This window comes from Cataglyphis hispanica, chromosome 7, assembly GCF_021464435.1.
Source record: "Cataglyphis hispanica isolate Lineage 1 chromosome 7, ULB_Chis1_1.0, whole genome shotgun sequence".
Lineage (NCBI taxonomy): Eukaryota > Metazoa > Arthropoda > Insecta > Hymenoptera > Formicidae > Cataglyphis > Cataglyphis hispanica.
The window spans coordinates 6,243,361-6,270,710 of record NC_065960.1 but is presented as its reverse complement, the minus strand read 5'-3'; the positions used below and the strand labels follow the sequence as shown (position 1 = coordinate 6,270,710).

At 35.6% G+C, this 27,350-nt stretch overlaps 1 protein-coding gene across 1 annotated transcript in view; it reads right to left on the bottom strand.

The window, feature by feature from the left end:
• Positions 1-27,350, bottom strand: part of LOC126850846 (uncharacterized) — a 173,130-nt gene that overhangs the window by 23,551 nt on the left and 122,229 nt on the right. Inside the window, exon 4 of the mRNA XM_050594238.1 lies at positions 8,509-8,642. Coding sequence (XP_050450195.1) covers positions 8,509-8,642 — 134 coding nt within the window. The remainder of the gene's footprint in view (positions 1-8,508; positions 8,643-27,350) is intronic.

Sequence of the window (27,350 nt, the reverse complement as noted above, 5' to 3'; positions counted from 1 at the left end):
AGAAGTATATTTGCTCGCGCGATTTTCCGTCTCTGATGAATCTCATGGCGTCACGATTCCGCAGATAGCAAGATATTAATAATTTCATTTGCCGTCCAATCGCAGAGCCTATTGCTTTTTCTTTCTCTATAGCGCGCTATTTGTCATCGAGTCTCGTGATAGAAATTAAAGAGGGGAGACTTACTGCAACACGAGACTACTACAGGCAGACGATGGTAGTGATTCGATCGACCGATCGGTCGGACACGTAATCAAGTTCGAGGAAAACAAGAGAATGCGGCCATTCGATACCGAATAAATTGTTTCCTAGTTGTCCTCGTGTAGATTGCTTTTATCCTCTGAGCAGAGGGGTGCCGTATTTTCTGATAAGAAGATTAGCCGTCCTTTATATTCACTCACTTCACCATTAAATTGGATTTGCGAAGTATGACAAATCGAGCACGCATACGTTTCGTCTTTCATTAAGTCTTGTAAGAATTTACAAATTGTGACTTTTTACAAATTTACAATTTGGGTCTTTATATAATCTAAAAGAGACACGGTAATGTTCAAAATCTTATTCCATTATTAGCGACAAATAAGAATAAAGATTTTCAAATTTTTCATTCGATTATATCAATTTAATGAACACAATTTTCATCAGTGCATATAAATGTTACATTAATATCATGTAAATGTAAAGGATGAAGAGTTAAATACGATATCTAAATGTTAAGTATATATTTTTTATATATAATATCTAACAATGTAATCACACAACATGTAATTATTGTGTCAGAAGAAACGTTTCGCAAGTTGCCACGTTGCTGCGTTTCTCTTTCTACAGATTCTTTGACTAGTTTGAAATTGAGTTTTCCCGCATAAAGTATTGCGGTTTAAATGTACGCGGTCCAAAAATAGCAGGGCATTTTTCCCGAAACTTTTTACGCAAACACCAATAACAACTTTTACTACTTTATACAACATCGAGTTTTAACTTTGACGTTTGCTAATGAACCTAAAAAACTAACACGCATCGCGCACAGACACGAACTGCTCGACATACAAGAAATTGGAGCGAAAGGCAAAGGGCGGGCGTGAAAAAATAAAAGGGAGAGACAGGATGAGTCGAGAGGGAACTAGCTGCATAGCTCGAGCTATGCACACGTGTGATCTTTTCAGTTCGCTTTATTTCTCCAGCAACGAAGGGAATGTGTCGTAGCTTAGGCGGGAAAACGAAACGCGTTTCTCGCGAAAGCGTTTCGAATTTTCCCCATCGACGAAGACACGATCAAAGCTGTCCCAGGCAAAGAGGCCCCTCGAGAGGCACCTCGCCCTTACTATCCGATCCTCTCGCGCCCTTTCCGATTCACAATTCTCATTTCGCCCTTTCTCTTCGAGAGCTCACCTCTTCTCGTCGCTCTCGATGATAATGAATTTTGAATGGTTATCTCTTTTTTCTTCTTTTTTTTTTTAAGAGCGCGATTATTCGAAAGACACTTGTGTAATGTAATGAAACAAGTTCTGTCGCAATTTTCCCGAGACAGAATAATAATGGTGAAATCATGAAAAACAACGTACAATGAAAGATGTATTTAAAAAAAAACTTTTAAATTATATCTGGATGCGTCAGTCGCTATTTCTGGACGTTGCATCATGTCCTCGCGAAAAATATGAGATATATTTTTGCTATATTTGACGTTAAAAATTCAGGTCGCTAGACAGTGCTAAAAACGATGAAAATCATATAATTGAAATAAAAACAATGACACAATCGATAAAAATGCACTCTCTCTTGATATCTGGATTGTAAAACTGCACTATTTTATCTTCTTGCTTGTATCGAATACTATGTTTATCGATGATTTCCCAGCGGCGATCGGAAAGACTTCTAAATAATGAAAAATACCGTGCTATTTCATACTTCCAATCCTCTCTGTATCTGTTGTATATTTTTTTCTCTTCTACTTTATTTTTACGTTATTTTATAATTATTATTTATATTATTTTCATGTACATATTTTTTTTACGGCAAAACTGCTAGATTTCCAGGCCGCTTCTACAAATGCAAATTCTGCGCGTATATATCATATTCGGTGAATTTTACACAGCGATGGTTAAAAATCGCTGTTTCAAAAAGCGTGATTCTACGGATGGCCTTGCATACGTGCAACTTGTACAAATCGACTTGTCCGTTGTTTATCGGGAGATCTCCCAGCGGTGTTTTGATCCTGATGTCAGGACTTTCGATGAAATGCGGAATATCGACCGCTCGCGCTCGCCGGAACAATATATGTAATACGTAGATACAGGCGTGGTGTCAACGTATAGTATATACTATATTGCAGAGTTCCCGTGGGTCCGATCGGTGATGTACACGGAGCGCACACATGTGCGACGATCCCGGCGCCAAGACGAACTTCGTGTTATCTACGAAGTAATCGAACTTGGGGATATCGGAGACAATTTTCTCGCCAAGTCCACGAATCCGCGTATATCGTTTTTCTTGGAGAAGAGAACAATTCCCGCGATAGATAACTTTGTTAATGTAAGTGATGAATTTTTTTGTGTGCAACTTATGAGACGGATTGCATTGAGATCGCGCTTACAATTGTAAGCTTAGGTACGCCAATCTTTTTTGCATATTACATAAGTTTATATCATAAATAAAACTGTAATTTAATAAAAACGAATTATTATGAGCAATTTCTGAAATTTATATATGTATTCGGTTCTTTTTAAATTACAGTTTTCCTTGTGATGTAAATAACAATATTATTGATAGGAATAATTTTAGGATATTTTGTTTATTTTAAAAATTTAATAAATTTATATTTTTATAGAGTTTTTTTTAGTTCAATATGATTTTTAAATTATATATATTTATGAATTTATCGACCGTTTTTAAATATTGGAGTTGAAATTTATGGGTTAGATAAGAAATGAATTGAATTTATGAGAAAAAAAGTTAATTTTAAGGGTAATTAAAGAAATTAAGTTAAATAAAAATTTATATAAAATTTTTATATTTATTTTCATTGTTTCATTTATATTAACAATGTGAAAAAGAAGAGAGAAAAAGATTTATTTACTAAAAAATAGCATAAACATTTTATATATAAGCACCATTAATAGCAATCGACAATGTGCGTGTGTGTGTGTGTTAACGTTTGTCAGATTAATATGAGGCTCGACATATAACGAAAATGACGGGCGGACTCGCGGGCATTTTTTTCTGCCGGTGATCCCGCGGGTATCATAGGCTGCTGGTCGATCATCTAATTCTGTTGAATGCCTGAATTCGATCTGGCTCGTTCAGTGCGATCGTGTCGGTCTGCCAGACTTGCAGAATCCTCTGGGATCTCTTCCCTAGAAGCGCGTGCGGAGTTACGAGTTAACGTCAAAAATCGAGCCGGTACTAAAGAAGCCTTTATTTCTCAAGAAGCAATGGTAGGAATCGTAATGTTTTCATCGATGATCTGGTGTGTTTAACTTTTCCATAATTCTGAAAAATTGTTTTGGTAATTTTTGAAAAATTTGCTATTTGTTAAAGGAAAATATGATATCGGGCACATTTTCGCGATATACATCTTCTCTTAAAAAAAAAAAAAAAAAAAAAAAAATAGATATATACAAAGAATTTAAATTGTTTCATTTTGAGACGTACAGCTCTGAAAATTCACCAAGAAAATTCTCATAGCATATTGCAGAATTGATATACGATAAGACTGTTCTCGACGCGCACGTTCTACGTGAGGTTCTTAGACATATGTCCCAGAATGAGATAATTTAAATTCGAAGCGTTGCGGATTCCACGTGAATTTTAATGACGTTCTAAGAGAATTCCTGATAACTTTGGAGCATGAACGACGGCGTCCCTTTACGATGAGTCTGTTCAAGAATCTTAAAGTGCGTGAGCCCTCCGGCAATGACGAGGAGTAAGAGGTCAGGGGGGAGGAGAGGAGAAAGGAAAAAATGTGAGGAGCGAGCAGCATTACGATCGCATCCTTTCCCAAAAATGGGATATAGGTTTCCGAGAGGGATTCTTCCAATAATTCGGGAAATTGTCCGAAAAGCGGGGTTTGCTTCATTCGTATCCCGGCAAAGAGACGACTCTTTAACTCTGTTCAATTTTTGTTACGTCTCTCGCGAATGATTCGTTATAGTCCCTTCAAAATTTGTCCTGACGTTATATCTGTGGCGATTTCATATGAAATTCGCGAGAATCCTAGAATTCACGAGCGGCAAACGATTTTACGAGATTTCTTCGGGATCACGTTCAAGTAGAGATCCCCTTTCACATAAAGACGCCCATTTTATTACGGGTTCAAATACGTTCGGCAAAGAGTATAAATTGTTCCTCAAAGAGATTACGTGCAAAGAAAAAGAGAAACATAAAGAAAAATAAATATTGCACCACACTCTTTAATATTATATAAAATCTTGCACGTGAAAGTAATCATGTTTTACAATTTCAGAAAAATATTAATGCATTGATTAAAAGAAATAATATTAACAATAAATATGTTGAACTTACTATAAAAAATTAGCAGTTATTGGAAGAAAATGAGGAGCAGGATAATAATTTAATTATTTCATGCATCGTTACGCAGATAAGAATATAATAGATCATTTTACGGATTGGTCCGAATCGAAGCGGAGAAATTATTCGCGATAGTTGGAGACTTCACGCGCCACTTTGGAGCGATTCGTTTGAAAAATGGCCGAAACTTGTGCGCGTAGGAGAGAAGCGTAATAATAAAGAAAGACTATTACCATCTCTCGCGTTAGTCGCTGAAAAAGCGTCGTATCATTCAAATATGGGCTCGCATTAAATTCCCATCTCGCCGATGCCAGCCGCCCGTATATCACTCTGCATCAGGGAAAAAAAAGACGTGCGACCGACGTCGGATTCGAGCCATTACTTGTAAAAAGTGGCGTCTGGGCGGTTTTCAGCGCTGCCATATGTCACTATATCGACCGCGATCGCAGTTTCGGCTCGTATGTTAATAAAAAGGCACGCACCCAGCCATTGTGTCGGCTGGCTTTATCGTACAATGCCGGATGACTTACGATCTATCCATCGCGCCCTACGGCAGGATGCAAAAAAATCTTGTTTCCACTTTTTCGCATTCGGACGAGCGATAAAGTTCGTTCACATCGATACCTTTCCTCTATTTTATACAGGTATCGTAAATTCGTAATATTTGCCAACTTATATCGAGCGCTCGTGAAATAAAATTCCCGTAACAAATGTAGATCGGCAGGATGTGCGTGTAATTCACGATCGATCGATATAAGTATATGTGAGATATATGAAAAAGTCTCAATTTTCCTTATGCATTTTTTTTTTTTTTTCATTGAATGAGAACGAAAGTTCAGATCGTTTCCATCCCTACGAAATCGTAAACTCGAATTATTCGCAAAGTAATACCGTGTACGATTGCGAAATGAGATCGAACGAAGTAGAACGAATGGAGTAGATAAAAGAAAACTTATTAGAAGCATGTCGCCAACTTTGTATATTTCGCTCATTCACTTGCGCGAATGGACTCAACAAAATTTACATCGATTGACGGAAGGAAGAAATAAAAAAAGATGCAATAAAAACTTGCAATGTAGTTTTCTTTTACTGTTCTTTTTTTACTGAAAAATAAAATACCGTTGTAATAAACTCATAAACATGTATGTACATATATTGCGTTTATTCATTAATATGTACATGTTGCCAATAATTAAATTAAATATAAAATTTTGTACATAATAGAACTATAATCATTATTCACGACACATATAGCTTATCTTATTCACTGATAAATGGAGGCGTCACTTATCATTATTAATGATTATTAACTTAACTATTATTAATATTTGTTTAATAAATGCACTGTTTTCTAAATTACTAATGCGGATATCTTTTTTATCTCGTTAGCTTTAAGAAAAATTTAAAATAGCTTACATTTAAGCTTTAACAATTTAAAATAACATATTAAAAAAGAAATATCTTAATTATAGAAAGAAAAAAATCTCCAATATCTGACAAAGAAACATATTTTCGGACGATTGCAGGATAATTGAACTAGCTATAATCCGTCGTATTACAATCTAGAAGTTAGTCTCGCGAGGGTTAATCAACCTGCATACAAAACGTGAACGATGCTGCGAGCAATTTACCGTTTTTCTCGAGGCGCGCAGTTCGTTCTAATTTACAGGTACGCCCGCGACAATCAAAGTACCGAGAGCGCTCCGGGCGAAAGGAGGGAAATGTACTTTGCCCGCCGCTTTGTTGACGGTTCAACGGAGATTTGCTTTGGCTCCGACGACGGCGATCAATTTGGCGCGAAATTACGCTTTTCTGAGGAACACATTTTGCACATTGCACGACAATCTTTTACGTTACGCCGAGCTCGTTCAGCAAACCGTCCGTTTTTTTTTTTTTTTCTCTTACGCCGTAGTATTCCGCGAATATTACTACGCTTCGCGTTGTTCCCGGTAACGTTTCCTCTTCCCGGTATTAATATTTTTCAGTTGCAAACACATAATGAAGCGGGAAATTGCGTGCACCGACTATTCCCTCACGATATGCAAGTGGCGATAAAGTGAAAAAATTCAACTTTGAAATTGCGACTTGGAAATTTAGAAAGCAGAAAGAAATAAAGGGGGCTTCAGAAAACGCAAATGTGTAATAAAATTTTCTTGTTCATTTAATTTCAAATTGACTTTAGCGTAGGAAAATTTTTATTTGAGATGCTTTTCTGAATAACTGAAATGTTTGATCTTGAGACTTACAAAAAAAAAAAAAAAAATTAACAAAAAGGGTACGACGAGAGATCAATCGAATTTTTGTTAAAGTGAAATTGACTCTAAATTGATCAAAGGATACTGCACGTTTTGGCTCACTAATCTTGTTATATCCAGTATACTTTAATGAATAACAACTATATAGGCAATATTCGTTTGTCGTATTATTTCGTAGCTCGCTCGTGGAGAATTTAAATTAAAAATTAAATCTAATCATAATGTGCGCGCGAACATAAAGTTATCGTGGCACTACGAAAAATTTGTTAAAAAACAAGAACACATACCTTGTGTTGTGATCACTAACGTATGAAGCATACGTACATATACATATACATTTTACGCAACCGAAAAATGAATAAATTTAAATCCACTTTGCATAAATTTTAATCTTCCTCGTGAAAAGAACCTCCATAGCGAGGTTTGAATTCGATTTAATTCCAGAAAGATTATTTTTCACAGTTTTCCATGTACGTAAAAAATATGTCTGCATGTAATCGTATTCATATATGAAGAAATGTATTATAATTAGAAAGATTGTGTTTGAGTGAAGTAAAAAATCTAGGTCCGTGTAAATTGTGAAAATGAATTGAATTTATACATCGAAATTAAGAAAAGAAAAAAAAAATTTTAAATTATCATGGGATTAAATTTCTGCTGCTCGCTCGCTGCGAGCGATGCAAATTTCGCGTAGGATTTCGAACATGTGGCGGTTGAATCTCCTCAGATCGTTCATCTCGTCAGAGACCGGACGGGGTGAAAATTTTCTCGAGAGTCGAGCGCTCTTGAATCCGTCGCGTGAAATGGCAAATATATTAATCAGGTCCTGGATTAGCCTCGGGCTTGACTTCACCGTTACGGAAGAAAATAAGATTTTCTCTCAACAACGCGCTTTCCCTGCCGTGTCGGTGTCCTCGTGCGCGGACACTATCGCTTTACGTCGAAATCAGATTCCGCCGTGAAAGCAGCTTATCGGCGAGAGATCGGAGTGTATACGCGTGTACCTATCAAATCAATTTCATCTCATGTATAGGTGTATAGGATGTTTCAGCTTTCTCGTTAGACAATCGATCCGTCGGCGAAACTGAAGCCGATTCTTCCCGAAGAAAAACGTGACGCGAAATTCAACTATGTTATCAGAGAACTATGTTTAATATGTGAGAATTTTAAATATTTTAGCGAAATGTTTAGAGCATATAATTAAATAAACTTTTTTTAAAGATAGATCGTGGAACACAATCATTCAGTTAATCAACGTTAAAAATTAACACTTTTTCATATTTAATAAAATATAGTACAATCTTGTTTAAGTTTTCCTTTATTTCAGAATTTATTTTTTACATGCTTTAAATTTTTTCTCATTTTAATTATAATTTTTCTAATATTGGGATATCGAGTTTGTACGCTTTTATAGATTGAGTTTCAGTGAAAGAGAGCAATGTTTTAAACTATACTTTCCTATAATTGGGGTTTTACGTTTTTCTATTTAAGGCCTTCGTAGATACATGTTAATTTCATGTTTAACGATGAATAAGTATAACTAAGAGTATAATTGCATTGCTATTTGCGATTTCTCAAAATGAAGACAAATCTCTATTTTTGAGTCTCAGTTGAAAGAATAAACAAAATCATTTCACGCGATCGGGCAAACGCGTATGCATGGCCGATGCAATATAGCGATGCAGCCTCGGGGAAGTTGGTTCGTACGGAGGAAATGAAGGGCTACTTTACCGGATCGTCGTTGATGGTCCAATGTAGATTGGCCTTAGGCACGGACGGCCAGGCGATGCAGGTGGCAGTCACGTTCTCGCCAACGGCGTAGTTCTGGGACAGGCCTGTGATTTCCGGGTTGTTCGTCGGAGGCTCTGCGAACGTAAATTTTCCGTGTGAGAACGTGGCGAAAGTTTCCCCATAAACCAGTTACTTTCCTCCGGTTAGACTCTATAAACTTTCGACTATTACCCGGAGTTCTCCGTGCCCGAGCCCGTTCGTTCGTTCGTCCGTTCTATCCTCGTCGAGAAAATGGAACAAGGGGAGAGAGAGTGGGTTTTCTCACTTTGCAAGACGCGAGTCGCGGAAATGCGACGCGACATGAATTTTCCGGATGCGTATCAACCTTTCCCCTCGCTTTCTCCCCAACTAAATGTTTTCTTACATCACAAGTTGCATTAAGCACACATTATCAACGTGCACTCATAAGCGATAATTAATATTAAAAAATTAAGTAAATAAAATGAATTTAATATTATAATGAGATAAAAATCAAGAAAATAAATAAAATATATGTATTTAATGTAGCCACTTAAGAAGCAAATAATAATGTGAGATAAACGGTGTACTTACTAATAATTTATAAATGATTAAAATAGTTCTTCAATAAACTTAACTCTTGAGTAATAGGTTGCGAGTTGTTAATGATGAGATGAATGAGAGCAAAAAGAAAATGACAAATAAATCAAATTCAGATAAATAATTTAGTGAATCTATATATATGTGTCAAATAGTAAATGATGACATTGCGTCGGATTTTATTTTTTCATATTATTTAAGTGGAAAATTTCGACTAGCGTTTCGCTCGTATCTTTTCTCATTCGCGTTTTTCCTTCGCGCGATGCAATCCGTGCGATTTGAATCTACTTTGCTGAAACAATTTCCGGCCGATCGGCGACGAACCCGGGTTAAGTTTTGCACGTTGTCGCGACTACGTCGCTTTCAGCACGAAGAGAATTAATTTTCAATTAGCTCGGGCACGTGACTCTCTTCGTTGGCGATTAAACGAGGGAGCGCGTCGACCTACGTAAAGATATCGACTCTTTCGCGGGTATCGCGAATTCTTTCTTGTTACGAGAATCATATAAGGACCTGCGTATTTTCGGTATAAAAAAATAGTTTAGGATAGCGTAAATGTTATCAAGTAATATTTAGGAACAATAGTTATGTAGATTGGAAAATCGCGAGCAATAATTGGGACAAAAACATTGTATATTCACTTTACGTGACGAATACAATTACGGCAGAATCGATTGAAATGGTTGCATTCGCGATCGCCGAAGCGAAGAATTAATAAATTTTACTCGCATTCGACATATAATACTGCGATTATGTGTGGGACAATAGCCAAGAGCCATAATTCCCTGGCTAATTAATCGCACGGTGAACTAATAATTAGATCAAACGTGCGGTAACTGTTATGCTTTCCAAGTAACATGATTTGTACCGTGTGATTTGTAAACAAAGCTTGCACAGCTTATTATTCAAATAATATTTAATATCATTTTATAGAGTATCAAAACTATATTTTTAACAGCACACTATCTGTTTATATTTGTTTGCAAAATAACATTTAGGAACAATTATCTATAACAAATATGTATATCTTTTCTGTAAATTGAAAAAAAAAGTATTGTAATATTAATAATATCTTTTGTCTCTTCCGTCATTCGATATATATATACTTAATTAAATATTACAAATCTTTTTTTTTATCGTAACGTTGAATTTTTTATTTCTACAATAATCTTTTTAAAAAGATTGTTGTTAATAATTCTTATCGCATTCGCTAACAGCGATTTTCCACCGTAATCGTAAGCCTCCGATTTTTCGTCGCGGCCCTTTCGATATGGACTGCCGCACATGTGTGTCGATCCACAATCAATTACCGGATTTATCGCTATCGGCCGGTGTGCGCCGGTGCGCTCGATGTCTCTAATAGCGTTAATTGGCACGCCGGATTATGAGAGACATTCGCGTTCGGATGGGCGCGACCAAATGCTCAATTAAACATTCACCCTCGTGTCCGAGGTCGCACATTGCAACGTTGGTGCAGCTCCGACCCGGGATATGGTCCATTAATGCCTTCCGCCCTCGAAATATCCTGGGTGCATTTAAAACTCAGAATTTCTCGCCCAGAAATCCCCGACCGGCGCCATCGGCGTCGCCGTCGATATCGCCGTCTGCTCGAGTAAAACGCGAACGAACGGAAACTGGGAAATGTAAAAGAGCCGCAGCATCTGAGAGCACCACGTAGAAAGCGTGCGAGTGTAGGAAAATTTTCGAGAGATTGCGGAAAAGCATGCTGTGCGAAATGGAGACGCGTTTGCGAGCATGTGCCGCCGCGGATAATTTTGCCGCACATTAAGCTTGTGATAGTGCCGATTATTTTGTGGAGATTTCCTTCTGTGGAATTTCGTTCTCGCAATGACGCTCATCAATAGCGTTTTCACATCAAGAAGCAGTTATTAAAGCAAAACAAGCGATACGGATATGCTGCTAGGTCATTATACTTTAATAGAATCGAAAGCATATTAAGAATCATACAAGAGGAAAGTTTTATTTTTTCGAAAACTTATAAAATCTATTGGTATCGAAAATTTTATAAGAATTAATGCAAGTAAAAATAATTCTGTTATTATTTACTTGATAAACGAGTTCTTCGACTGTATATCTGTGAAGGATTAAATTTTTTTTTTTTCTTCATTCAAACATCGCGAAAGTAACCGCATCATCGATTTTCGTGGAGAAATTACACGCTTACTACAGGGTACACGAAGTGAAATCAGAAAGGCGGGGAAAGAGGGGGAAGGGAGAGAAGAAGAAATTTGTCAGGATTGCGGAAAGTTGGATAACCTGACGCTCTGCCAGAATTCGAGCATTCGCTATGCTAGCGCATTCGGCCGCGCGGAAAGTATTCCACTGCAATAACTCCGCCGACAGTGATTTAAGCGCGTAATTACGAGGGTTATTGCAAGCACAGCGGCGTGCTCTTTATACTTCTGCCCTTTTTTTTTTTTTGTAGAAATTTAATATGCATAAAAATCTTGTGCGCCGCGTTAAAAATTACTCGCTCTCCTCGCACGAGCTACGATCGATTACAGATATAGATAACCAATGCAATGGTTTGATAATATAAATAATTAATTAAATGTAATAAAAAAAACTGTAATCAAATTGTATATAAAATAAATAAAGGAGAGATAATTGACTTCGCGTATTTTTACATGTCAAATTTTGCTTTCTTTTACAGAAAATGTGTTGGATTGCATCGTAAAGTGACATAACGGCAAATTCTAATCGCAACAAGCTATGCTGATGAGAGACGCAAGGATTTTTGGACGCATCGCGGTAAGTCGAAAAATCTGACTTTTTGCCAAAATTTGCTTTTTACGTGGCGGTTTACATAGTAATTCCGGTATTACATCGTTCCAAATATTTTCTGGCGTAATAATTTCTGCGAGAGTTAGGTTCCTAATTGAGAGGGTTGTCGGGAGAAGATAGCCTGCTTTCATATTCCGCGGTAACTTCACGTACAAAATGAAATTGCTTTTTGAAGGCACTGCAATTTATACGAATTGCGAGCTTCGCGGCATCTCTATAAGGCATGAAATGAATATTAAACTGCGGGCGATTTAATTCAATTAATTCGTTGACGTACACTACTGTCAGCGTAAATCTGTGTGAATGCATATATGATGAAAAATATTGGGAAATGTTACCGATGAGGATAATTTATTCCGTGTTGATTTGCACATTTTCTATATGTATATAATCTGTATAACGCGGGACAGTACGAATTTGTCAAGATTTAATATCAATTAAGATTGAATTAATATTGAATATCAATTATTTCTTATATTGAAGATATGCTGATATTGAACGATACTTATCATATAATATATTTTTGCATAAAAAAAGTATAATTATAATAATTTTTTTTTCTTATATATATAATATTATAATATTATAATTACATTATGATATAATATATATTAGACAAACTAATTAATTAGAGAATATTCTTTACTGAAAACATAACAATGAAAGATATAATTCTCTTCGTATTAAAGTTACTCATTACGCTATAATTTCATTATCGATACCATATAACAGTCATCGAAATTACGGAAGATGGCTTTTATACCAGAGAACAAAATTTTATGTTACAATAAAGGTAGCGCTTCTCAGCGTTCTTATATCTAGTTTGCTGAAATAAGATCGAAGACTAACATTAAATTAAAAAATATATATCAAAATAGTCGTAATCAGGAAGTGCGTATCATATGTCGGACGCACAATACGTGACACGCAACTAATTGCCGTTGAATTAGGTCTGCGAAGCGACGCATTCTCAATAGTATATAACTCACTGACACACATTGACTTAATTAGCAATTAAAACTTTACGGGAACACCAAGAGAAAAGGGTCGCGTATATGATTACACGTTCCTCTTGTTTCCAATCCTAGAATGAATCGCAGCTTTGCTCATTATCCTGATGATTACAATATTAATACAATACTGATTTATATTATGACAATCAATGACGTACTATTAATTGAGATTCCGATATCTGTATTTGTCGTATTTGTTTTAATATAAATAATGAATCTACAATTTCTGTAAAGATGATGATTTTTCTTATTAATGAGAACGCGAAAAAATTTCAAGACTATGGACTTAAATTCTCTTTTTTCATTTATGTTTTAAATTTATACTTTTTTATTTTTACATATCTATATGTTTGTAATCAAAACTAACTCTTTTCTCTCTTTCTTTCTTTCGTATTTCAAATGCGTAATATTTTTTTTATTTACGAATTCTCCCGACAATGTCTATCGTGAAATATCTATCTTATCTTGCGAGTTTCGAAGTTGGCTTCTGTTTCGTGAAATTCGCGGCCAACGGCGGTTAAATTCGTATTCCCAATGCTGCATGTTGCGGCCAGTAGTTGCAGCAACTTGTTTTCCTTGCAACCTTCCTTCTCGCGTCAACATTCGGCCCGCTATTCCGCAAACTTGGTTGTAACATGCTCGTACGATCGTTGCCGAGGAAATGAATTTTCTTCAACAAGGTCTTCCAGGGATCCCTTACGCTTCTTAGATGAAACGTGTAGGACAGCGAAAGAAGGACGAGGAACTTCCTCCCCCGGGTTCTAAGCTTGACTTTCTTCTATTACATTCGGCGCGGTCGTAACAACGACCGCGCCACTTAACGAGATAATCGATGAGACGAAAAACGTAATGCGGCAAACGTTTACCTTTATTGTAACATAAAATTTTGTCCTTTGGTATAAAAGCCATCTTCCGTAATTTTGATGACTGTTATATGGTATCGATAATGAAATTATAACGTAATGAGTAACTTTAATACGAAGAGAATTATATCTTTCATTGTTATGTTTTCAGTAAAGAATATTCTCTAATTAATTAGCTCGTCTAATATATATTATATCATAATGTAATTATAAAAACATATTTCTCTTGCTTTTCAAACTGGCATCGATCTGATACGCGATGCACGATCGATCGATATAAACGATATTATACGCGATATAAAAAAAGCAATGATAAAATAGTAAGGAGAATCACGATGACAGTAATGAGATGTGTAAATGGATGGAGGAATCTCTAGCTTTATGAAATCTTCACGGTATATTTATGAAGTATATTTATAGTTCATGGTTTATGGTTGGTAAGATCTAGAACGTTCGTTCTCCTTTAATTTTTTCCTCGCAGAATCGTCCTCTCGAGTCTCATGTAAGAAATGATCGTAAATCACAAAACCACATCTTCAGTAGGGCTCGACGATTATCGTAATTTTCGGATTTTATGTCTTAAAAATAAAGTTAAATTATAATATTTATTAAATAAAGTTAAATTATAATATTTATCAAATATCGCTAATGATTAGGCTCATTTATTAGAAATTTTTTAATTTTCCGAATCTTTGAAACATTTGAAAAATTTTATTAATATAAATATATATAATATATATATATATATATATATAAAATATTTATTTAAAGGATCAATTTAAAGGATTAATTTAAAACATTAATTTAATAATATAAATTAAAAATTCATGAGGCATTTAGACTGATTTTTTGGTTAAGAAAATAATTGATTTTAAATTTATAAATAAGAAAATATTTTCTTAAAATACATTTTAATAAGTTATAGTAGAAGTCTGTTAGCAAATTATCTCAGATGTTATACAAGTATAATTAATAACCCGCACTTATCGTAATAATTTAAATAATTTGTCACGATTTAACAATGTATGACATATCGGTGAGCAAGCGATAAGATTTTTATCGCAACACACAGTAGTAATACGTCAAAAATATATCGTATCATCTGGATTCACCTTCGAGATGTAGAAGTTTCTCCATCTCGAGTGGCATCAGATAAGAGGGAGATATATCCCTGGAAGAAGCCCAATGTCGTTTCTCTCTCGGTTTTTCCTTCTTTAAACGATTCCCTTTGAGCGGGGTTGGCATGAATATTTATGGCCTCATGAATATTTATGATACTCTAAGGTAGGTGCATGCTGGTACGCTGTTATAACGTATGTGCATAGATACGTATGTACACGCGTATTAGCCAGAAAATGGAAATACTTCGGCGTTTTGTGAAAATGCCTAAGATTAATGTGTTGGCGCGGTATCGTTTGATGCAATCGGTGAAATTGCACGTCTTACGTTTGCAAAACGTCTCATACTTTTTCTTTCCGTCATTACACAACGTATTACATATTTAAACGATTTATTCATAAAGAGCGCGTGCGTACTTTATTTATAGAAAACTACAAAGTAATTTTTAAGAAAAGGCATTTATATTATTCCATTAAATCCGAATAAATATATCTGTTAATTATGTTTTCCCTGACACTTTCATTTTAAGGACAGTAATTATCAAATAATAATATTCTACCAATTCTGATCAAATATAGGACACTCCGATTAGAAAACACAATATCGAATATTTTATTGCATAAAAAATTTAGCTCTTTATAACGTAAAAAGTAATATAATTTAATTTGTATATCAATTAATAATTTATTTATTATATTGCAACATATATATGTTAATTAATACCAGTACACAATTCAGTCAGAAGTTTCCAGGAACAGCGATAGTCATAGTTCGAATGAAATGAGAATTCTAGGGAAAGTACGAGATGTTTTATGTTAGTACTATTATCTCTGTGATTTACTTACTCATGTTTCAGATAGTCTACCGTTTCTGTGTGTGCGTACTATTTTCAAGCTCTAAGTAGAGAAACATATAAATTTTCTTTTCAAGTAGTTGCTGCTTGGCATTTACACCGTTCTGGTTTTCTTCTTCGCTGCTTTACTCGCAGTAAATCGTATTTCATCGGAACGATAATAACGCAAGATAATAATTTAGGATTTCTATCAACAAGCATGAAGATCCAAATCGATCCTAATCAAAATAAAAAAATTTTTATTTTACGTATAATAAAAAGGTAAATAAAAAATTTTAACGCCTTCCTTATTCTTTACATTTAATATTTTAAGCGTATATCGAGAAATTTTAAAATTTTTCGAGGAAAAAGATCAGAACGTTATTATATCACAAAATTTTATTATATCAAAGTTTATTAACTTGGCAAAGATAAGATATTTACTTGAAATATTTAATTTTAATTGAAATATTCTCTTACATATATATATATATAACGCTTGCTTTATATAACGCAGAAATATAGAACGCGCAATATTACAACTACGAAGAACACGATACATTTTCTTTCTTTCAAGAGCAACTTCAAGCGTACCAATTGATTGTTCAATCATTTCAATTTCCCGGCAAGCGTTTCTCGCGCAACGTTTCGATGAAATTAATTTTCCCACTCCACTTCATATCGAGAAAACCAGTATAACAACATCCTATACATTATTAAATATATTAGGTACTCGGAGAAATTTATACTTTATATCCATGATTTTTAAAAATATACTTTTATTACGTTTGACATTACAATTTTTTACTCATTTTATATTTTATCATTATATATTTTACGTATTTTATTTTATATAACAAATTTTGTATCACGTTCGAGATAGTCGAATTAATTCGTTACAATAATCGCATTGTGAGATATATTTGTTAATTAGCTATGCGTGAATTAACTTACCGGAACTTGGAACGGTAAATAATATTGACGCTGATCCCTTTGAACGTTTCAAATCATCGACTCTGACAGATTATTGAACGACTATCTCATATCGTGGATCTTAATATTCCAGTAGGCAATGATGCAGCTTTGCGTACATAGCTGCTGATTACGTTACGGACTGTCCCTTTGACCCTGCGAGAGCCGCTCTTAATCATGGGAAGCAATGTTACATATACGATTAAATAGTTTGATCTACACAGTCGTACATATATACATTTCCGCTTAATGTTCCTCATGAAAATATCGTATGTTCATCATCTATTGAATTTGCCACATCTAAAGCATTGGGATTATTGAAAAATTTTTTAAATTATTAAAAATAAATTATTTCAAATTCACACACATTACGTATAAAGAAAATTTTGTTTATATAATTTATTTTGCCTATTTAATGTGATTAAGTGTGAAAGAATTAAACAAATCTTTTAAATTTCAATCAATTTTTATATCTTAAAGCTTTATTCAAAAATTCTGTGATCTCTGTGTTACACATGCTTTTACCTCGGTTTTTAGAAACGGTCTTGAAAATTGGTAAAACTCACCAGATCAGATCTAGACTTTACAACGTTAATTGCGTCTATTTGTAAAAATTGCTTCCGAAAATGTCCGCGAGGATTCTCGAGCTCTCGCAAATTTTCGCGCGAAAGAGAGTACGTTCGCCGATGTATTCGGAGTTACGGATTTCTATCTAAGATTGTGAGTCAGCCTTGCGGTTTACTCGTGCGGAAACATCGCGTTCAATCGTGGTACGCTTCGAAGGGATTCGGTCCGATCTCTCTCCGCTATTCTCCGAGTATCTCCTTTTACTATTTGTCCGAGAAAAAGAAAGAAAGAAAAAAGAGAGACGAAGTCGCGAACGAGTCTTTGGCGCGCGAATATCTCGGGAGTCTTTTCGCGAGCCGCCGCAGTTTCAAGGGAAGTTGCAAAGTGCGGCGGAATGAGGGCGAAGGCTAAATTTTCACGAAATGCTCCGTCGAACTGTTACAAAAAGACAGGGCGAGTATGCGCTCCATCTCTCTTTGCATTCGGCGAAAGGTAAATTACAGCCTGCATTCACAAGATCGAAACATTAGCAGTTACATTAATAAACTGTTCGATCAAATTAAGAGGCATGATAAATTTCAAGGCGCAATAAATAAATATCAAAATCAAGTGTTACTAACAAAATATAATTTAATTATTATTGTTTTATTATTTTTCAATCAGTACCTGGACTATAATCGAACAAAAAAACTAAATCTTTATTTCCAATTTAATGAGCACGATTATTAACAAAGATTAAGCTAATATGACATTAAAAAGTAATTTGGGCTCGTGTTACGTGTCGTATAATTTATAAAGCAGAAATTCATACTTTTCATCACATTTATAGTCATATTTGGCCTTGTTTTCCTCTGAATACTCATTGTTTCTCTATGACAATAAATTCACGGAATACACCTTGTGTCTGCAAATCGAATTAATATTGGGAAACTGCGCTTCGCGCCTAATTCAATCATCTCAATCTATGTAACCTATGTTCCTATGTAATGTCGCGTGTACAGAATTAAATTCGATTCACACTGCTATTTTCTATTCAAATTAAAGAGAGATATATGCATGTCTTGATGCATATTTTTACGCATTAATCATCTATATATAACACGTTTTATCGAAATTTAAAGAAGCGTTACTTATGAATATGCGTTATATAATACATTTGCGTATATAGTGATATCGATATGAACGCGTTTCTCATAATCCTAGTTAACGTATTAAAGTGGTAGAATTCTAAATAAGGATTCCAATCGTAATCCTGAGGAATTTTAGAGCGCTAAAATCGGGAGAACCGCGAAAGCGCGAGTTGCACACAACAAAATCCCGTCGTGCTTGCGCGATAAGCCAGGCAGGCGCCTTTCTTCATCAGCATGATAAATAAGCGCGAAGGTAAATACAAGTGTACCGCGACTAGTGAATATCCCCCTTAGATCGAGATAAGTGTGCCAGGAGTACACTTATCCGCCGCCGAGTACATAATCTCCGATCCCCTGCCCCCTGCCCCCCTCCTCCCCGAATCTCTTCCCTCATTCGAATGAGCTTCTAGTTTCTTCTTCGCGAGAGAGCGAAAGAGAAAGATAGAGAGAGAGAGAGAGAGAGAGAGAGAGAATAGGTGTCGTTATCATAGAAATCGCGACATTACGCGCCGTATGGTCGAGCTGTATTAGTAAGCAGGAAGCCGGAGAGACGCTCGCCGGATTTCATCGTTTTCATCCTTCTCCACGCTCATATCACCCCTCATCCACTCGCGCAACCCCGCCGACTTTCCCTACGTGTCTCGAACACCTTTTTACATCTCTCCCCTCCTCTTTTCTTCTATAATAACGGCGGCGGCGGCTCTTTTGTCGGAAATTTATCCACTCAGATATCGGCCGTGTCCTCGTAACTCCTGGATTTCCAGCCGTCTTTTCCGTTTTTTTTCTCTCTCTCTCTCTCTCTCTTTTCCTCTATCGTCCCCATCCCCTCTTTGTCTGTGCCTCTTTCTTTTTCTTCCCCTTTATCCTTTCGCCCCAAAGGGGCTCGAGAGTTCGATCTTTGACCGGTTTGCCGTCTTTACGATTCTACCGTTTCACCGTCGACATTTCAGATTCAAGAGCTTCCTCCACGCTTGATCGCTGCCGCGATTCGAAGCTCGCGCTTTCTTTTTTACGTCCTTCCCTCTGTTCTCGTTCCGAGCACGCTAGATTACACTTCGCATTTTTTTCTCAAAGTGTGTCTCGCATCGGCGAACAGATCCTCCTTTTTTTATCGTTTGAACGATGATAAACTTTTCATTTATAATAAATAACGTGAATGATTTATATATAATCTTTAGCTCTCTTACGTTTACTTTTAATCAGATTTTGTGACATGTATATTTTATGCTAAAATATTAAATAATATAATTTTTTAAAGGATGTTTAATGTTCTGTATATGATATTATTTCATAAAAAATATTTCAAGCCTCTCTCTCTCTCTCTCTCTCTTTATCTATTGTTAGAATAACATAAAAGAAGGAAAAACAATAGACTCGGAAAGAATCCAAGAGTTAATGGCGTGCAAATTGTAATTTTACGTTTTTATTCTCGCAGTTGGTTATACAGTCGGTTTCTTCAGACTCCACCTTGTCGAACTTTTCTTTCCGCCGACCTTGCTTCCCTTGGTAGAAATTTATCCACTTACTTATCCGACGTACTGAAGCTCCAAGGGAAATATCTTTCTTATGTGTAGTCTGCAGCCCTCCGGTCGAAAATTCAATCTTTGACTGTATGTGTTGTTCGACATTTTTACTACTTCAAAAGGCCTTTTCTCCATCTTCGTCGAAAACTTGCGCGGATATTATATTAAAGTAGAAAAACAATATGATTTTACATGAAAGGAATATTGCGAGAAAATTTAATTTAACGTATTTTAAATCTCATATCAATTTAACATATATTTATATATTTTATATATAGTTTCATAACGTATCGTCAATATTTTCAGAAATTATTTTACAGTAATTTATATCTGCTTGTCTGAGCTAGCTTTTCTTTTTTTAGCTTTTTCAGCTCTCTTTTAAAACATAGGATTAATCATTATTAATTTTAACATAATTGTTCTTTGAATATAAATCCTTAAAAAGTTTCATTGAATATTTCTCGCTGCGTTTAAATTTCATTTTTCGATCTTATATTCGTTGCCATTTACAATATTTTTTAATCGATGACATTAAATTACAATGACAGCGCTGCAAAATATCATTAGTCGCGTAGATATCGGAAATGGAACTTTGCACTTCGCAAAGTTTGGCCAGTGTTCCTTGCCAGGTTTTAATACAACCGTCTAGAAATCAGCTCAAGACGAATCGACGCTGAAGCTCACGATCAGCGTGACTTGCGAGCTGGCTTGCCTTTGATATCGCTGCCCCTCCACCCCTTCCCACGACCTATCTTCTCGTTCTCTTTTCTTCCGCGACGTAAGCTTTTTACTCGCAGAATTTTCGTCGCGCGGGATGAGCCTGGAGGTTATCTAGTGTCGATTGACCGGTTCTGGAATCACGCCAAATCCTTTCGGCCATCCTCGCGCGGTCTCCTTTTATCTGTCTCTTTCTATTTTCTTTTTTCATTTCTTACACCTTTTACACACCGTCCTCGTTTCTTCCTACAATCCTAAACGTACCGCCATTACTGGTGTCTTTTCTTCCTTTGTTGTTCCGATGCGTTCGCTTTGTCATCTCGCGCTGTATTTGACTGATGCTCTTTCTTCTCCTCTACCCTCTTTATTTTTCTCTTTGTCTCCTCTCCTCTCTTGTAATTTTGTCTCGAGAACCTTTACATTTCTTTTAGTTCGAACAAATCCGCTGTTCTCTTCGTTCATGAGTATTCTCGGAAGATTTCAAATTGACATTTATATTATAACTTTTTTATTTTTATTTAATTTTATTTTTATAAAATAGCAAAAAGTAAATATTAATAAAAAATAAATATTACTGCAGGATTAAAACATGTATTTGTTTCGTTTTTCGCTGAAGTTCTCATCTTCGTTATACAAAATACGGATAATAAATAAATTCTTGTTTTATCATCAAAACCGAGCGATGTAATGAACCCGCTTCGAGGCGCCGGTGATCCTTCTTGAGCTTGTTGTTTAAGATCTAAATTTCTTTTACCACCCACATTTCACTGCCGTCTGTGGATGGTCTCACGAAGAGAGAACTCGTGCTAGAGACTCATCTACTTTTTCTACTCATCGCTCAAAGCCGCAAGGATACTCTGACAGAGTCTGCCGGTCAGGATGCATCGATAACGGTCAAGACTTTTCGCGTAACTCCTATCGTTTCTTTAGCGTCCTTCATTTTTCGCAACTTGTTTATGGTTGCGTTCTCTTGAAATGCCGTCAAGATACTGCGTTCAATCGATTGGAGCTAACCGTGATTAATTACTTCCCTATCATCAACAAAAAGGGAATTCTGTTCGTTTATTATTAAGATAAAACTTTTTTAACCATAATAATTATATGATGTACTAAAATATAATAATTTGTTACAAACTGTCAATAAAGAAAGAATAAAATAATTTGCCAAAAAATTTAATTTCATAATATAGAGATATATGAAGAAAAATTGCAGATAATAAATCTGCATTTGTGTTGGGACTTTAAAAAAAAATTTCAATTTCACGATGCATATTCAAGTGTTGGCAATTATGCAATGTACGTATCGATCGCGTCGCGCCGATAATTTAATTGCGTCACTTATTATCTCGAAGTATCTACATTAAGCGTCCTTATACATATAACTCCAACCTTATTGATTTAATCCTACGAGAGATTTAATCCGACGATAATTACAAGTTACATGCAATATCCGGTTTATCTGGTCTGATTATGCGGGGATAATGACGTAACAATTGCGTGTTACGTTTGCGAATCAATATCGTGTATCGATTATTAAATTATACAAAGCCGCTCGCGCAACAAGCCAAACGTCTCATTACAACGTCGATACATTTTCGATACTGCATTACTACACGCGATTTACATTCAATATCGTTTCAATATATATTTAACAATTATTACGCTAGTGAACAGAACTGATGTAACATTCACGATACATGTAATCGTCGCTAAATTAATTCAGTTCTTAATCCCTGCGTATAGTTTTCATATTTATCGCGGGGATTTAAATATCCTCCGGAAGAAAGTACGAAGCCACTCGAGACAGCGAGAAGGCACAGCCGGGCAATATTTGTCGGAGCGTAAAACTAATTAATGGCGCACGCCGGTTTAATTTATCGCGGTGATACGCGGTGGATAAAGCGGCGAAAGAACGCGGCATTGTAGCGTATCCCGCGTTTATACTCTCGTTAAATAAATCCGCCCGACTCGGAGTTTCTACGTGAGTTCCGTGAAAAGCCCGGAAGACGTCCGCGGCATCGTGTAAATGCGCTTGCAAGTAAATGGCAAAAATCTACGGTATGCACACTCGGTACCTACCCGTATATACGGCGTATATTCTTTTTCAGGATGAATATTTAATCATGTGTGTGTGTGTGTGTACGTTTGTATAAACGAGCGCACATGTTTTTACGCGAGTTCTTGAGTGGGCACTTATTCCTGCGACTTATTTATAAAATTTCAAGTTGCTGTGATGCAACAATTAAACGTAATATTTGCGTTGAGAGATTATGCTTAAAATAACATAGTATATTAGAGTAATAATTTCAAAATATTTTTTATAGCCAAGCATACCATTTATTTAATTCGAATTCTATAGCCATACTATGTACAAAAAAATTACTATTGGAAAAAGTAAGCATACATTTCCGATATAAAATAAATCTTTTTTTCAATATATAATAATGGAAAAAAAATATTTTACATAACATTTATATAACAATAAGTTTTTTGGAGCACTTTTTTTATATATATATATAAAAAAAGATTAGTAGCGAAAACTGAAAAACAAATTAGATATACATTAAGCTTTTATAATTCTCCTAAAAATCATGTGACATTTATAAATTAATTGTGATGTGCAATGTGTTGGATTCTTTGTTACGAGATAATATTGTCTGATGATCAGATATAGTCAATAATAATTGGCAATATTTTCATGAAAAAAAATTTTATCATTATCAATTTATCTCTCGCTAATTTATCAAGTAAAATAACGCTCGAATGCCGTTTCTCGAATAAATGGAATCTGAAAGAAGCACGTCTTGCATGCCGCGAATAAAAGGTATAGGATTGTCCGCAAAAGCTCATGTACATTTTCCGCAAGTATTCAAGAAGCGAAAATCTTCATAATGGATGACGACGAGAGAGGAAACAGCAAATGCAATATCCTCGCGAATATTGTAGATCGCGCGCCGCATATCCGGTAAGTAGAATCCCGTTCTCTCTCTCTCTCTCTCTCTCTCTCTCTCTCTCTCTCGCGCGCGCGCGCGCGCGCGCGCGCCCATACCAATTATTTTCAATTCCAGAAGCCCGTGTTTCCGCGCCCGCTGTTTCACGACTTTCGGAATTCGGCGTTTACTTACACGTAGCGCAGATACGCTTAATTATATATACGAGACCGGGAGTTGTTGTTTCATGCCACCGTTATGCGTGCCACGTGGTCCGGCAACGGCACAACGTTTAATAAGGACCGGCGGAAGCTACTTTGTAATTAACAATTAGGAATAGAGCCGAGGGGAGGGGATGGGAACTGGGTAAACAGCGCGAGAGGATCGTATGTGCGCGCGCGCGGGTATGACGACGCCGAAAAGAGGTTGAACACACGCCGCACAAATTAACTTGTTTGAAATAATTACAAAATAGCGACGGGATCATAAAAGCATACCTGGCTAAACGGACGATATTCACTCGCAGTTTAGTCGGGAAATTCTTTTTCCTCTCCCATTTCTCCTCGCGCAGAGTATCGTCCTCGAATCTTGTCCGCGTTTTTTTCTCCACCCCATCTCGTTTTTACAAGAAATATATTACGATAATTATTATAATCATTAGTTTCATTACTATTATTCTTGTTATGCTGGTGTTGTTATTGCTGTAGCTTGTATGTTTGTAAACAAAACATTCGAGAAAAAGATCTTTTATTATTATATGATATTTATCGTGATGGAAAAAGCAGCCGGCGTAGTAGAAGCGTTTTACATTTACATAACACCTCAGTATATTCGCGATCTTTTACACGAAATAAAAAGGCTGATGGTCCTCGGGAGGCGAATGTTACATTTTTATAATTACACTTATGCATAACACCGATTAAATAAACTCGACAATTTCAATACGCGATATGAAAACGCTACAATTGACGATGCGTAGTGTGCCAATTTTTTAATTTATAGATAGTAATGTGATTTTTGTTGTAAACGATTCACGTTCGATGGCTCTATCGTGCCGCAATAATAACTTTTTGGCGATGAAACAACGAGATTAAATTATGGGGAGAGTTAAATTGACATTTACCGAAACGAAATCGCTCGCTGCATTGTACTCTCGCAGAAGTACTATCGAGTTTAATTAAGCAATCGCGCGTCAGCCGCAAATGATCAATCCGCGAGGGCAAGTTCTCCATTTCCCCCCCCCTCCCGCCAATTCGTTCCGCTCCCCCGCCTTTTTGATCGCGGCTGATTTTCATTAGGGTGCAGCCTCCGCCAATCGAGTATACCTGTAATCAATTCGTAAATGCATGCGGGCTCGTCACGATCCATATGCTACCGTTTGTTACATCCCAATTATACACTTTGCCGGAATTATACTCGATATCGTTCGACGCGAGCGTGCATATTCGATATTCTCGTCCGATTTTCCGTTCACCGTCGGCTTGTTACGCGGAGATTTAACGCCGAACCGCATAGAGTTAAAACCAAACCATTGAATCAAAGTGCCTATCGTAAGTCTGTTATTGGGTGCAATAATAGTTTTGATGCGGCCACCGTATCGATTGTGTCCACGTTTTCAGATTCTCCGATTATAACCAAACGTCATTTAACCAAAAGCTCGATTGTCTAAATATTATTTAATAGAACGCTTAAATACCCGAATACATAGCGATACATGTGTAATTTTATTATTTTTTTTTTTAGTTAAAAAAAATAGACATTTTAACAATAGAAATAATCATGTAAATATGAATAAAAATTAAAAAATAACAGATCGAGCAGCACTAACGTCGCGACGTCAAATTCGTAAAAAGCTTCTATATTCATAAAAGCTATTATATTCACGGCATATCATCGAGATCCTAATAATTTATCCAAAATTTAAAAAATGTGTTTTTAATTAAGATGTTTCTAGAGTTAGAGTCGTGTGTATAATAGAAGATCTGATTTTGATATAAGCTTTCGATTGCGATGAATTTGAATAAAATCGTTCTGCAATTATTTTTGAGATCTTGAAATCTGATCCACGAAAAGTGGACTATTTTTCTTTTAAAGCAATTTTGTTTTTCTAGAAAAATTTATTTTATTTTATTTTATTCTCTCCTCCCTCTTCTTTTCTCTCTCAATATTCATCTAATTAATTCCAATAATCAAAATTCTCTATATTGTATCGGAAATGCATGAAAATTTGAAATATTTATTGCATATATTGAATTATAATATATAATATTATTTCAGAATAGAGAACTGATTTGTTGACATAATGGGGAATTGCGTTCTGTAACAAAAGTGATCTATTTGCAGGATTGTATCTGCGAGTTATCGATTGACCGCATTATGTGCTGATATTATTACGTATGCTACAGGAATATATCGCTAATTAGATACTGTTACATAATCTATAAACACACAATATATAATAATTTACAATGATTTTTATTCTTTTGCATAATACGAAAGATTTTTGATAATTATAAGCGGCTGACATCATTACTGCATATGCTTTAGAAATATATCGCTAATTAGATACTATTATATAATGTATGAATACGCGATATAATAATTTTCAATGATGTTTATGCGTTTGCATAATAGGAAAAATTTTGTGACAAAAATGTTGTAAATATCGGAATATTATTTCAATCTAAAAAAATAATTGTAAATGTACAAAATTTTATAAAATATTGATACTATATTTGAATAAAAATTAATCGGAAAACGGTGATACTAAAAAATACAACATGAAAAAATAGCGCATTTTGATATCAGTAAATGAATTTAAGTGCCTCGAGTTGAGCGGAAGGAAGTTTTGGTTTTTATCTGACTTGCTTCGTTCGTCAGTCGATTTATATTGTCGAAAAGACGCGAAGGAACTGACAAGCAGGATATCGTAGCAGGACGGACGATCGAGAGGAGACCAAATCCTCGACGACGTCTCTTATGCATAATCCAGGAGTTTGTATTCTCGAGAATGCCGTCCTGCCCGAGCTTCCCAGATTAGGTAGATATTTTTGTTTCTGCATCTGTAGGATACTTTGACATCGCAATATTCTAGCTCTATTTCTAGAACAATGCGATCAAGATAGCGTCTTGTACGATGAAAATTGTGTTACACACAGAATTTAAAATTGAGTTACGGAACGCAACGAAATATTGATATAACTTTGTCAATTTAGTTGTTTATTATCTTGGATAAAAAAGTAATGTGTTGTAACTTGTTTTCGTATGATTATTACAATAATTTTTTAATCTTTTATTTTTCTCTAATATGTATACATCTCGCAAAAAGCCATTCGTGTCATTAATTAACTTGACATTAATGGCTGTTGTAACAATAAGGCGAGGTGGGTCGTCGCTGCTTACTATATTTAACAATAAAAGCACTAAAAAGAACATTTGCTCGCAATGTTTTCGCTCTGATGACTTTTTATGTTCGTAGAAACGTGTAGAATAGCTGCTAGTAAAACAGACAGAAAGACGCTTCATTAAACCGCTCGCTCTCGCGAGAATATATGTATTTCCGAGCGTTTTATATGCATTTTCCAAATGCGCCTCTTTCATACGTTGTTCAAATACGACATGTGACCGTATGTACTCTTCATTATGAGAAATATCAGCGACCAAAAGGATATAAAGCGCCAACGCAGTTTTACGAGCGTTGCGCTTTTCGCAACTGAATAAATTATGTGTCCGCTTGCCTCGGTATAAAAATTT